General features: G+C 29.1%; 1 protein-coding gene across 1 annotated transcript in view; it reads right to left on the bottom strand.

The window, feature by feature from the left end:
• Nucleotides 1–8,473, bottom strand: part of LOC100169316 (egalitarian protein homolog) — a 17,346-nt gene extending 8,873 nt beyond the window's left edge. Inside the window, 1 exon segment of the mRNA XM_008184657.3 lies at nucleotides 6,824–8,473. Within this exon segment, the coding sequence (XP_008182879.1) occupies nucleotides 6,824–8,041 (1,218 nt within the window). The 5' untranslated portion in view covers nucleotides 8,042–8,473.
• Between the last annotated feature and the right edge of the window lie 5,045 nt (nucleotides 8,474–13,518).

The following is a 13,518-nucleotide window of genomic DNA, read 5'->3' as shown; positions in this document are numbered from 1 at the left end:
AAACACGTCTAAATTCTTATGTTGCGCGTGTGTTAAACAAAGACAGGAAATCACCGCCACCAATCCCTTTAATAAATAGATTATTTTGAATAGAAATTGAATTTTCTCACATTCGATTTATGGGTTTGTCTACAACTTGAGTATCTATTTAAATTTTCTAAGAATCATAATATTGGAGTATTTTTTTTTCTAGATATTAATAACTAGGTACATACTATACGAATTATGTGTGATATTTGCAGTAGGTACTTATGTTTTATGGCATATTGCTCAAAGAGTACCTTATACATTTTGTAATCAAAAGTCAGCGCACGTCACACAATAACCCACACACTCAAGCGTTATATATATATAGGAACCCTAGACGCATCCTACTCTATAAGTTTATACAGTTTGTTGTCGATGTTTTCGTAATCAAGTCGATTGTTTTCATTAACAATAATTATCATTCCCACTGAGTATATAACTAATAAGAATGCCGTTTTCGCCTGCCAGTCGTCAATGACCTCGACAAAGTTATCAAATACATTTTACCGATCCCCGCCACAGAGAAGTGCAAGCACGGGTGTTTACCGCGCGACTTAACTGGACAACTTCCGTACATACATACCACGCGTATAATAATACTATTATGTATGTATACACATTACACAGTACACACCCATTCAATATAGCAGGACATAATAACAGTTAGGTAACATTTCTTCAACCTACTCTACACTAAACAGCAGCACCATAGGCATAAACGTGAACAAGAAACGTATTTCCATTAAAATCACGCTTTATAGAAAGTACGATGATTGAAACCATATAATCCAATCACCAGTCATATTATGATATAGAAGTTCAGAACTAAACAATGTTTAGTCATGGGAAATTAATTGAGATGTAATAATTTTGTTTATTTCATGATCAATAAAAATCAAATAGATTTATTTTCGTTTTTAATTTTAACTAACAGTAAACAGGTTAACAACCCGATATAAATACACCATTTTTGATTATTGGTTATACAATATTATGGTTATTCATTTTTGTATGTCACCAAATTATGAAGCATTAAAAACTATAAATGCAGTCTTAAATTTAGAACATGGTTTTTGGTAGCAAATTGTATCTAATTAGAAATTTGAAGAGGTCAAAAATAAAAAAATTTCAGTTATTTTCAAAATATTGGAAAAAACTAAAAATAAATTAAAGAAAACAGAAATAAGTACTTAAGAGGATGTCAGCGCACTATTCGTTTTCTCTCTCTGGCCCACACGCAACATAGACAAAACGCATTTACGCAAAATAATTTTTTCTATGCGTTTAAGTAATCTTAGAGTAAAGTCACCTATTACAAAAAAAATAGAGAATAATACTTTTGAGGGAATGAAATATCGATTTGTCTAAATATTGTCTCAAATCAATTTAAACATCATTTAAATTTACAACATTTTTTTATTTATTTTGAAAGTGGAATACTAAGTCAAATAATAATAAAATATAAAATCGGTATGTCATTCCCTCAAAAATATTATTATCTATCTTTTTTATAATAGGTGACTTTACTCTAAGATTACTTAAACGCATAGAAAAAATGATTTTGCGTAAACGCGTATTGTCTATGTTGCGCGTGGGCCAGAGAGAGAAAACGAATAATGCGCTGACATCCTCTTAAGTGTTTACGCTATGTTAGTCAGTTAACAAAAACGTTTTAAATGCGGTGTAGCGCACTCTTATATAATTTTTGTTATTTTGTTGAAACTCAACAGATATTAATCGTAGAGCTTAAGGGGGCTGGAGCGTGATTAATTTTCGGTCGAAAACATATCTCACGACTTCAATCACTATGCCTAATATAATGTTCTGATATTAATTTTGAAAACAGATTTGAATTCGTCACTAAATTATCTATGCTTTGACAATTTAATTCTTCTGATTTTTATTTTATTTTTTTACTAAGAGATTTACTAACAAAATTAGATTTAAAAATATATCATATTCATAATTCAAATTTAAATACACTGATATAGAATATGAAAAATGTACGACAGTCAAAGCATAGTCAATTTAGAGAAGAATTCAAATCTGCTTTCAAAATTTAAATAGGAAATTCGGAACATCCTACTGGACGTAATAATTGAAGTCACTGGCAGTATTTTTTGAAAAAAAAATGTTCCTAATTTTATAAAGTAATAAGAGGTGACATGTGCAATGTGCATGCGCGTATGTAAAATGACAGACGTATTATAATGCCTATATACAACGTGATCGGTACTACGAATTACACACTACTAATGTTCATTTACTTTCAACACATTCACAAGACCCATATGAACTGAAATATAAAATACCTAGTTTTTACTCTTTAGAATGAATTACGCTCCAGCCACCTTAAGAGGACGTCACACCCGCACATTGTGTTGTCTCCGTCTTATACATGTACGACAGAGACAAAACGTGTTTAAGCAATTTGAGTAGAACTCAAGTAATATGGGTTTTAGAGTAAAAATACCTATTATAAAATGGAATTGTAACAATATTTCTTAGGGCAAGTAGTTGCGTTATTTCCATTATACCAAATTTAACGCTCATTATTTCGTTTAGAAATAGAAAAATTTCAACATTTTAAAAATACCTTTAACTTTTCAAAATTTAAATATTTAACAAAACTCAACGACTTTCCCTCAAAAATATAGCCACAATTTAATTCTATAAGAGGTATTTTTACTCTAGAACCAAAATTGAGGGAGTTCTACTCAGATTGCGTAGACGTCTTTTGTCTATGTCGTACGTGTGTAAGACGGAGACAACACATGCGTATGTGACGTCCTCTTAAGATTTTACTATTACTTATATAATTATTATGTATACAAAATGTAATTTAAAAAAATTATGACTAATAATAAGCTATTTAATTTTCTTTACTTTTGGTAAAAAATATAAAAATACTTGAAAATCTAATTCAAGATGCATGATAAGTTGTATTTTTAGAGAAATTATCAATAAACACGGACACAACTTTTTTTTTAAGCGTAGCATTTTTTCATGCATCAGATATAATAAGTATTGTGTTCTTAAAAAAAAAAAAATATTTTTGACTTAAGTATTTACTTTGAAAAACGCCATTATCATCTTTTACTATCACTTTGTACACTAATACATTATACAGCTGTAAATACGCACTTAGTTTTCTATCTCATTAAATATGTAATAATTATAGGCCTATAGCATAGAGTTATCTATGGTCTATGATGCATACCTAAATGAACGAGTTAAAATTAAACAAGAGAGTATAATATTATAACAAGTGCTCATTTACATGAGTTGTTAGATTGTAATTTACTAATTTATAATATTTACAACAATTACTATTACCCATTGAATAAATGAATAAAATAATTATTTATAAATAGGTATTAATTGATATTAATGTAACATTAATTAATCAGTATATTTAGTAAATAAAATGTTACTATAGTTAATCACAAAATATATGTAATGAATAATGATGTGAACAATTAATGCCTTACATAATTAAACATGTAGGGCCATGACTAAGTTATATATTTTCAAAGAAATTTATAATTAGCTTAATAAAATTATTATATTTCATATTTATAGGTACACAGTAAAATACTAAAAAAAGTTAGATTAAAGTTGATTATAATATATCAGTGGTAGACTAAAAGTACAAATAACATTTTATTTAACTCAAAATAGGGTATGTAATTCAAGAGGATGTCAGCGCAATATTTGTTTTCTCTCTCAGACCCATGCGCAACATAGATAAAACCGAAATAAAACGCTTTCACCTAGATTTGTTTTTTTTAATGATTTTAGAGTAATCTTAATTCTTAGAACAAAATCACCTATTATAAAAATTAATAGTTATAGAGGATAATATTTTTGAGGGTATGCTATATTGATTTTATATTTTATTATTATTTGACTTTGTATTCGTCTTTTAAAATAAGAATAAAATGTTGTACATTTAAATCAGAATTTAAATTATTTTTAAATTATTTGAGACAATATTTAGACAAATTGATATGTCATAGGTACACTCAAAAATATTATTCTCTATTCTTTTTGTAATGGGTGATTTTACTCCAAGATTAATCAAAAACATAAAAAAAATAAATGATTCTACGTAAATGCAGAAAAAACGTCTATGTTGCGCGTGGCTCACCCAGAGAGAGAAAACAAAGTGCGCTGAAAATTGACATCCTCTCAATGTAAAAATTATAATACCTACCTAAAAATATATATTATTATATAAATACTCCTATATCACGTTACTATACTTAACTTTATCAATATACTTATATAGAGTTTAGACACTTGTTGGTCATTCCGTTGATAAAAAAGTAATTTCCCAAGGTACCGCTCTATTGTCTTTATTATCTTTAGGTAATTGTTCTGATGCATAAAATACCTAATTTAAGATAAGAAAAAAGGAAGTAAATATATAGAAATAGTAATAGGTAGGCTATAAATATTTGTAATTAATCTAGGTATGGTATCATTAGCTAATAATAACTGCATATACTTTCTAAAAATAAAGAACCGCTAAGAATGTGCAAGTTTGGAGACCACAAGTTCGTCTATTAGAAGTTGCTACATTCTGTGATAAAACGACAACATAGAAAGACTATTGAGAAGTACCAATGAAACCTAATTATTATAATTATTAGGTATTTGTTATTTTGCCATCCAAAATCTACCCAACCTCCTAAGTCCTAATATCCTAATATTAGTGGCTGTATGACAAATAAAATAACGGTACATACTACATTCTTAATAATGTTTTATAAAAAATTACATAGAGAATGTTATAGATCCACACATTCTATAACAATTTACATTTTACACTCATAAGTCATAACATTATAGCTTCATAAATTCATTACATTCTGAAACCAATTTTAAATATCTTATTTGCTGTGTGTATCGTTTTAGTTTTATTTCTTGTATTTTGTTACGTAGGTATTTTATAAGTAGTTAATGAATAATAACGTTATAAATTATAAGTCTAAATGACTAAATTATTGGGGGAATAATTATATATAAAATTATAAAAGAAATCTATAAAAACCGTAATAGAAAAAAGTTTTAAAAATGAAAGCCTGTAAGCATTGTCTCAGTTACTACATTTTAAATGGTCATAACTTGCTTTAAAATTAAAATATATGAAAAAAACCTATGAGATTCACTACATAATGCTTACTTCTAAATTTGATAATATGTCAATTCACTCTAATATTAAACATATTAACATATCTAGTTAAATGGATTATTCAGAATACTTATACAATTTGGCATTTGCTATGTTAAGTGTTTGTATGACAGAATCAACACATAGCATTCTCTTAAAAGCATTAACTTTTAAACTAACTTTTTAGATAAACACATACCTATACTTGTAATTAATAATAGGTTACTATATAAAATCTTTTTTTATTTTTATGATAGAAACTTATTTTTGGTAATTTTGTCTTAGGTACCTATTTATAAAAAATACATGTTCAAGGACTAAAATCTACCAATGAAATAGAAGTTCTGACAAAGGATAATTTCTTTGCTCAAAACTCTCGATTACTTAACATAATTTACCAATTGCGCTGAATGTTAAAATTGTTTACAGATTGTGAAATATAAACCCGAGTATAAACCTATATAAAAAAAAATAATAGTAGGGTCTTGGAAACCATATTTACCACAAGCTATATAGTTGTAATATCTCCATACATGAATTGTTATAGTTGATATCTGTTAGTTTCTATACCATCGAGTACAGATCTATATATTTTCATGTATATTATAGGTAGGTACCTTATATCAAACACAGATTAAATCTATAATTTAGTGATAAGCATTATCGAAACTCTTCAATAACTTATGTGGAGTATCTTCACAGATAATTGCTAATTTATAAGCATTGATAAAACTGATTCTCATAAAAAATATTATTTTGGAAGCTAATTTAAACAATTATTTATATAGTTTCTTAGTGAATAATTTAAATACAATTGGAACGCTGGCAAACACCATTCCATTTTTATTTGTTGCAATTTAATTTAAAATAATCGAGCAGTAAGTAAGAAATATTACACAATCATTCTAATGAAAAGCTTAGCGCCTATAAAAATATAATATGTTTGGTAAATATTGAGTAGATACCAATAGCTAGGCTAAAACATTAAATTACCAAAGATAATCCAATTACCTATCTAGTTTAATAATCCTAAGTGTAGGTACCAGTGTAGGAATAGCAATAATCCGAGCAATAATCAAAGTAAAATAGGTACCTACCTATCTATTATTAAATTACATATCCATAAAATCATGAAAGTTTTTTTATTGTTTTTAATAGATTTACTAGGATAACTATAGATCCTTTACAGTGGCACCCAAGATATATTTCTCAGGTGTAGCAAGAAATAATTTTACCCATCCACCCACCCCCTCAAAACTCAAAAATATATTATTTTATACATTTTATCATATTTTAATTGAAAATATTAGTAAATATTATATAATATTATCAATAATATATAATAATATAATATATAATCTGTAATTAATAATGAACATATTTCAAGTTAATTATTTTATGTTATTATACCCACCCACCCCTTATTTTCAAGGTGTAGCCACCGCTACACCTAGTAATAGGGTCGGGCGCCACTGATCCTTTATAAAGGAAAACACATAACATTTATCAAAATGTTATTTTTTTTATGTAGTACCTAATACTTAATTATGTAGGTAGTAGGTACCTATTGCGTTAAAAGAGTGGGTATTAACTAAAATAATAGATAAATATTTTACTAACCTTAGGTATTTCTTCACTTTCTAGTAGACTTTGTAATCCACTTTTAATTAATTGTGGACAAGCTATTAAATCAAATATAAAACATGATCCGTCTTCATTTACCACTTGCATTAAGGTCAATTGACCGTTGGCTCCAATATATAGACCTTCAAAATCTATACCAATAGCTGACTTTTGTGCCAAAATTCTATCGACAATATTTGAACATTCTTTAGTACTTGTAATTACTTTGATATTGTTCAACATTTTTCCTTTCCATGCATCACTATCATCATAACCATTTGGTATTTTGTTATTTCGCTCAGTATTGTCTGCAATCGTTTTCATAACCAAATTGTTAATTCTTTGTTTAAGGGATTGATTATTGTTTGCTATTGGTTTGGGTAGTGGCGGAGACATAGGGGGTGTTAACGGTACAACTTCTGTAGGAATTCTAACTATTTTAACTTCTGGTTTAGGACTATTTTTAGCCAACGTTATTAAATTGGATTGCGTATTAAACTGTTCAGGATACATTTTCAAAAATGTAAACAGATCTGATGGAGTCTTAAAAATCGGTGACCAAGTATTTTCTGTAAAACGCAAGGAAATACTATGGAACATTTGATCAGTTAACATCGGTCCTTTGCATTCCAAGCATTGTACACAAAATGCTAAAAGACGTTTTGTGATTTCTGGATCAATTTTTGCTTCACGTTGGTCGCTGTCATCATACATTTTACGCTCCAGTCCTGCATATTCAGTTAGAATAATGGTGTCTTCACCTACAGTGAATACATCAGGATATTTCATCAGAAAGTCTCTGAATTCTTTGATGTGTAGACCAGATATTAATCGGATCTCTGGTGGAGCTTGAGAACGGTGTCCAAGTAGGCAACGAATCGGCACTTCAGTTCCAACCCCATATTTTAACAACTTATCTTTAAAATAATGGACGGCTTTGTTGTTATAATTAGTATCTGATTGTACAGGTGCAAATAGCTGAGATGCGGCAACTAGGTCTCCGTCCAACGTGAATAACGACGGGTGCTGTGACAGGAACTTCTTTAGGCCTGACTGAGATCCACCAGCGATCTGTCGCATCTCTTTGGTAAATCCTTTCGAACCAAATTGGCAACTTAAGTCGTGCAGGGATCGTGGAGTGCCCTTGTCTACCAATTTTTCGAAAAAGAAAAGCAGCGTTTCGTTTCTCACCGATTCGTATTCCGAACTGTCCATTATATAATATTATGTTCGACCCTGGTGGTTATTGTTGTTATTGCTCCGCTATGTGGCCGGTGGTCGATCTGATGGTCTCAATATATTAGGTATTTTATTATTTCCATTGGTAGGTAGGTAGTGGCAGCCTAGCCTATTGTCGCGTAGATCGTCGGGTCGCCCCGAACAGCTTCGACTCGCCGAGCTGATTCATTTTCGGTGGGCAGTTTTTAAAGACGAGAAAAATTAAAACTGAGAATAGATAAGAACAAAAAAAAAAAAAACGTTCACCTAAACTACACGTCTACACAGCACACACACACCGGTCACACCGGCCGATGGAACGACGTACGAATACAAAAATACTATGAGTATTGGCTGGCAGGAGCGGCGGCGCTAGTGCACTGGCACAGTGGCACGTCTGGCACACAAAAATGTTAAAACACCGTCGCCACTCGCCGAGTGCCGACGACCGTCGACGACGACGATTATCGCGTGCGGTGACGGCTGTAGTGGCGGGTAGGCGGGAGGGGGTCGACCTTGAACATCAGCTATCGACGTTGGCAACTCTATGCCAGACAAGATAAAATACGCGGCGACTTCAACTACTACAACACATACTTCTATTGCTAGTGTCGAGGCTAGTGTTATATAGAAATCTCTGTGAACTACAATTATTGTCTGGTACTCTCACTCCTGTACGGTATAATATTATTAAGTCGTAGGTACATACATTTAATACATTTACATATTACATGAGTCCGTGATATTTATTTATGCTGGTATCGATTGGTTTTTTTGATACAACTATACAAGTATCTGTGGCGTAGACAAGGGGTGGCGTGGGGGATCCCCCCCCCCCCCATTGGCTTATAATTACCTTCGTAAAAAGTTTTGAGAGGGTGGGAGATTTTCCAATTTTCCCCTCCCATTTAGCTATGTCGTTTTTTTTTTTTGATCCCCCTCCCCTTTCAGAAATCATGTCTACGCCCCTGACAAGTATATAACTCACCTATGTTGCTATAAATGTATTGCCTACATTAAATATTATGTGAATCGTATTATAGTAAAATTTGAAAATTTGAAAATGCTAATATAACAGGGCCACCATTTCAGTTTTATAATGGGGCTGACAAATTTTTAACCTGGCCACATTTTTCTACCACCAGGCCGCAGTTATAACAATGAAAATTGAAATGTTGCCATGTTGGAGTTATTTCTAACCTTACTATTAGGGATGAAAAGTAATTTATATTAAGTGATAACACTGATAGAAGTATAACATATTATGTGTTAATATACATTTTCTTTCTGTATCTTTAATATCTAAGTATATCTATGTACCTATATCCCTTCATTTATAAAATATTTTTATCTTTTATTAATTATTTCAATGAAATCAATTATTTAACTGATACATCGGGCATCGGCACCAGCATGAAATTAAGGCAGGCCATATGATACGGCGAAAAATAGGGCCGCCAATGTATACCCTGCGATACCCCAAATGGCACCCCTGCCACCTGTAATATAAATATTTAGTGAACATTTCATCGAGAGTGTCTAGGATTATTCGTTTTTGAAATACAACAAAATATCAAAAATCGAGCAATAGAAATTCGATAATTTACTGCTGAAAAATGTATGTTAATGTAATAATGTATAAACTTTTTTTTTTGTTACAGGTTGAAATATGTAATCCTCTATTAAAATGTTTAATCTTAGTTATGAAAATAAAAACTTGCATTTTTTACTGAAATATATTTTACAAAATTTTAAAAAATTTTCTTGGCTATAAATTATTTAAGAGGACGTTGCACCCGCATGTGTCTCTCCGTCTTACAAATGTACAACATAGTAATAACTGTTTTGCGCGGGAAAGAACCGAGAACGCTAGTCATACCAACAAACGAAATTTTCACCACATAAAAAGGAGAACTTTGGCTGTGCAATACCAATATCGTTTTTATTTTTTCGTTATCGGGATTTCAAAAAAAGTTATTAAAATTTGAAAAACACAAATAATAATGGATTTTGAAACAATAAGAACTTTTTTTGTATAAGTGATATCAAAAACAATAAAAACAATATTGCACAGCCAAAGTTCTCCTATTTTTATGTGGACATGTGGTGAAAATTTCGTTTCTTAGTTATGACTGTAGCCTTTTCGGTTCGTTCCCGCACCAAAACGTTTTTGCTATGCCGTTCGTGTGTAAGATGGAGACAACATATGCGGGTACGACATCCTCTTAAAAAGAGTCAAAATTTTTAATGTATGGTAAATGGTAATTTTATAATTTGGAGAAAATGTCAAGTGTCTAAGGCAGAGGTTTTTGGTCATTTAACAAATTTTGTGAATTTACATTCTAAAATTCAACACTACACTTGAGTAAATAAAATAAAATACCAATATTAAAATATTTTTATAACTTTTATAACTTATAATTATTATCATTCAAAATGTAACTAGGAACAGTCCTTACAGTTTCGTGGGGGGGAAAAATACGCCCGACAAATTCTCTTTTAGAAAAGACAAATTTAAATTTATTCACTGCATGCGCGGCCAGCAAGTAATTAAAAAAAAAATATATTTGACCAAAATCCTAGTGGTTGGGGGTGGACTGCTGGTTTAGGGTTATTTGTTTTTGAATTACAACAAAATTCTTTAATTCACGAGTGAAAATCCAATATCGTAATATTCGTAATAATTTTAAATTCAAACCCTCATAAAAATAATTAATGTTACTTTCCGATAGAATAATAATAATAATAGGTACTATATAAAAAGTTTTTCAAAGCATTGAAACCAATAAAAATAGATTTAATACTATACAAATATAATAATTAATATTCCTTTGCTTGCCATGAAAAGAAGTAACCCAATATCGCGATCTTGAAGATCTATTATATTTATATTTTACTAATGGAACATATGTACGTTTGCCATTATTAATATCTAGGAATGATGTTTGATGCAGTGTATAATTAAAGATGTAATTATAATGTAGTGTAATTTAAGCAGGTCTTTGCACCCAAATGATTTATTCGGGTTTCTGGTTTTGGGTGCCGCATGTATTCGGATGTTCAAACACCAGAATAAAAAAACAAAATTAACGTTTTGGTATTGATAAAAGTTATTATTCGGATTAATATTGGTTATACGGGTGATGAGTAGTTCAGAAAAAACTTAATTTTTAGATTCTGAGTGGAACGATGAATGTATTGATTTTACAATTATGTGTGTTTTTTTTTTTTTAAATTTATTTATATATTTATTTTTTTTTTGTGTCTGTCATCACTTTTTAGGACAGTAAAAGTGCTTGTATTTTCTTCAACAGTATCTTTTCTGGAAGGAAAGTGAATCTAGTTGGTACTTTGGGGGGATCAAAAGTAAAAAATTCGAGAAAATCAATTTTGGTTTTTAGTGCAACTCTAAAACAAATGACCGTAGGTACATAAAATTTTGACTGAGTGTTTATATTAGCATTTTCTATACACCATAACATTTTCCAAATATTTTGACTTACGTTGAGCTGTTTACGGACATTTGTAGTTTCCATTTTTTTTATTTTTTTTTTATATAAATATCAATACAATTTTATTTGTTGGTTAAAAAACCTTGAAAATTTAATAGAAGGTTCCTATTATATTGTTTCAAAGGCGGATGAAAAATATTAAAAATCCATAGTCCCAATTTTTTTTATAAGGATCTAAAGTTCAAATATTGACAAAATACGTAAAAATGACGAAAGTTTGCAAATTATTTTGAGTTAGAAATTCATGAAAAATTTTATTTTTAAATCTAAGATTTGAAAATGTAATACAAGATTCCTCATAAGTTTGTCTACCTTTTTCAAAATAAAAATGTCTACAAGCAAGTCAAATTAAATTGTTATGAGTGTTTGATATTCACTCGATTTCTCATGTTACGATTATCTTATTTTATTGTAATTAAAAAACGAATGATTGTAGATACTTAAAAATTTCACTGAACGTTCATATTAGCATTTTCTATATACGATAAAATTTTGAAAATAATTTGACTCTTTTTGAGCTTTTTACGGATATTGTCAGTTTTAAATTTTTTTAGTTTTTTTTTCTATAAATATCAATAAAGTTTTCTGTTGGTTCAAAAAGTGTAAAAATTTAATACAAGGCTCCTGATATATTGTTACAATATCAGTTGAAAAATATTAAAAATACATGGCACAATTTTTTTTTATAAGCATTTAAAGATCGAATTTTGACAAAATTTATCAAATTTAAATTTGAATAATTATTTTGTAGTTAAAAATTTATAAAATGTTCAACTTTTGTATCTAAGAATTAAAAATTTAAAACAAGATTCCACTTAAGTAATTAATTCTGTTTCCAAAAAATCTAAAAAATACATGTACAGTGTACACAGTTTATTTTTATAGTCATTTTAAGTTCAAATTTGGACGAAATTACATATTAAAAACCTAAAAAAACTATTTTAGTTATTTTAGTGTAATTTTATAATATTATTCGTGGGTATACCTACTTGAAACTTCTAAAGTATACTATTATAATATAATAATTATCTATAATATATAGATATATTATATCTATGATAGTATCACGGTTTGTTGTTAATGTGTAACGCGTTATAAGTACCTAATAGATATTTTGATATGATCAATTTGGAATTTATTATATGTACATAGATATTATAGATCAATTTTTTTTTAATACTATAGATAAGTATATAATATGTCTTATACGTAGACTGATATACCGTCTCCCGCTCAGAATCGTTTTTCTTATACAATGATATTATATCATTGAATTCAAATTTAATACCATCCATTATACAGTGACCCACTTTATAGCAGGGTGACATCCACTTATCCACCTTTTTATAGTTATTTTTAATTTTTTTGAATTATTTAGTAAAACATCTGTTATTTGAAACTGTTAGGTATAGTTAGAATTTATTTAGGGGCCTCAGATTTGTCCATTAATTTTTTCAATAAAGGCTATAACACTGCATAAATCACCTAAAAAAAAAAAAAAATCGATGATTATTTAGCGAGGAAAAAAGCTTGTAAATTATAGTTTATAAATAAAGTGATAGTGATACATTATTTATTATTTATTGCTATGCACCTAATGCCAGTATATCTGTATATTTTTATTATAACAGATACCTAACATTAAAATATAATATAATATAGGACATAGGTACATTATTATTTTTTTTTCGTACTCAAAATGCTTTAATCCGGGCTTGAGTGATATACTATTATTCACTGATGACTGATACTTGATACATAATATTAATATTATTTACAAATTAGAAACTGCTAAGTGTTTAGTACTTTAGTGAAAAAGCCAAAATATATTTAATATATTATTATTTATTACCTATATTGTCACTGGTTGGTGTAATGGTGTTGGTGAATAATGAACTTAATTCAATTTCTTTTTCTTTTTCTTTTTAGGGTTCCGTAGCAAAAAACGGAACCCTTATAGAT

The sequence above is a fragment of the Acyrthosiphon pisum genome, chromosome A1, assembly GCF_005508785.2.
Source record: "Acyrthosiphon pisum isolate AL4f chromosome A1, pea_aphid_22Mar2018_4r6ur, whole genome shotgun sequence".
NCBI classification, from domain to species: Eukaryota; Metazoa; Arthropoda; class Insecta; order Hemiptera; family Aphididae; genus Acyrthosiphon; species Acyrthosiphon pisum.
Note: the sequence above shows the minus strand (reverse complement) of the source record. Positions and strands in the feature narration are given on the sequence as shown.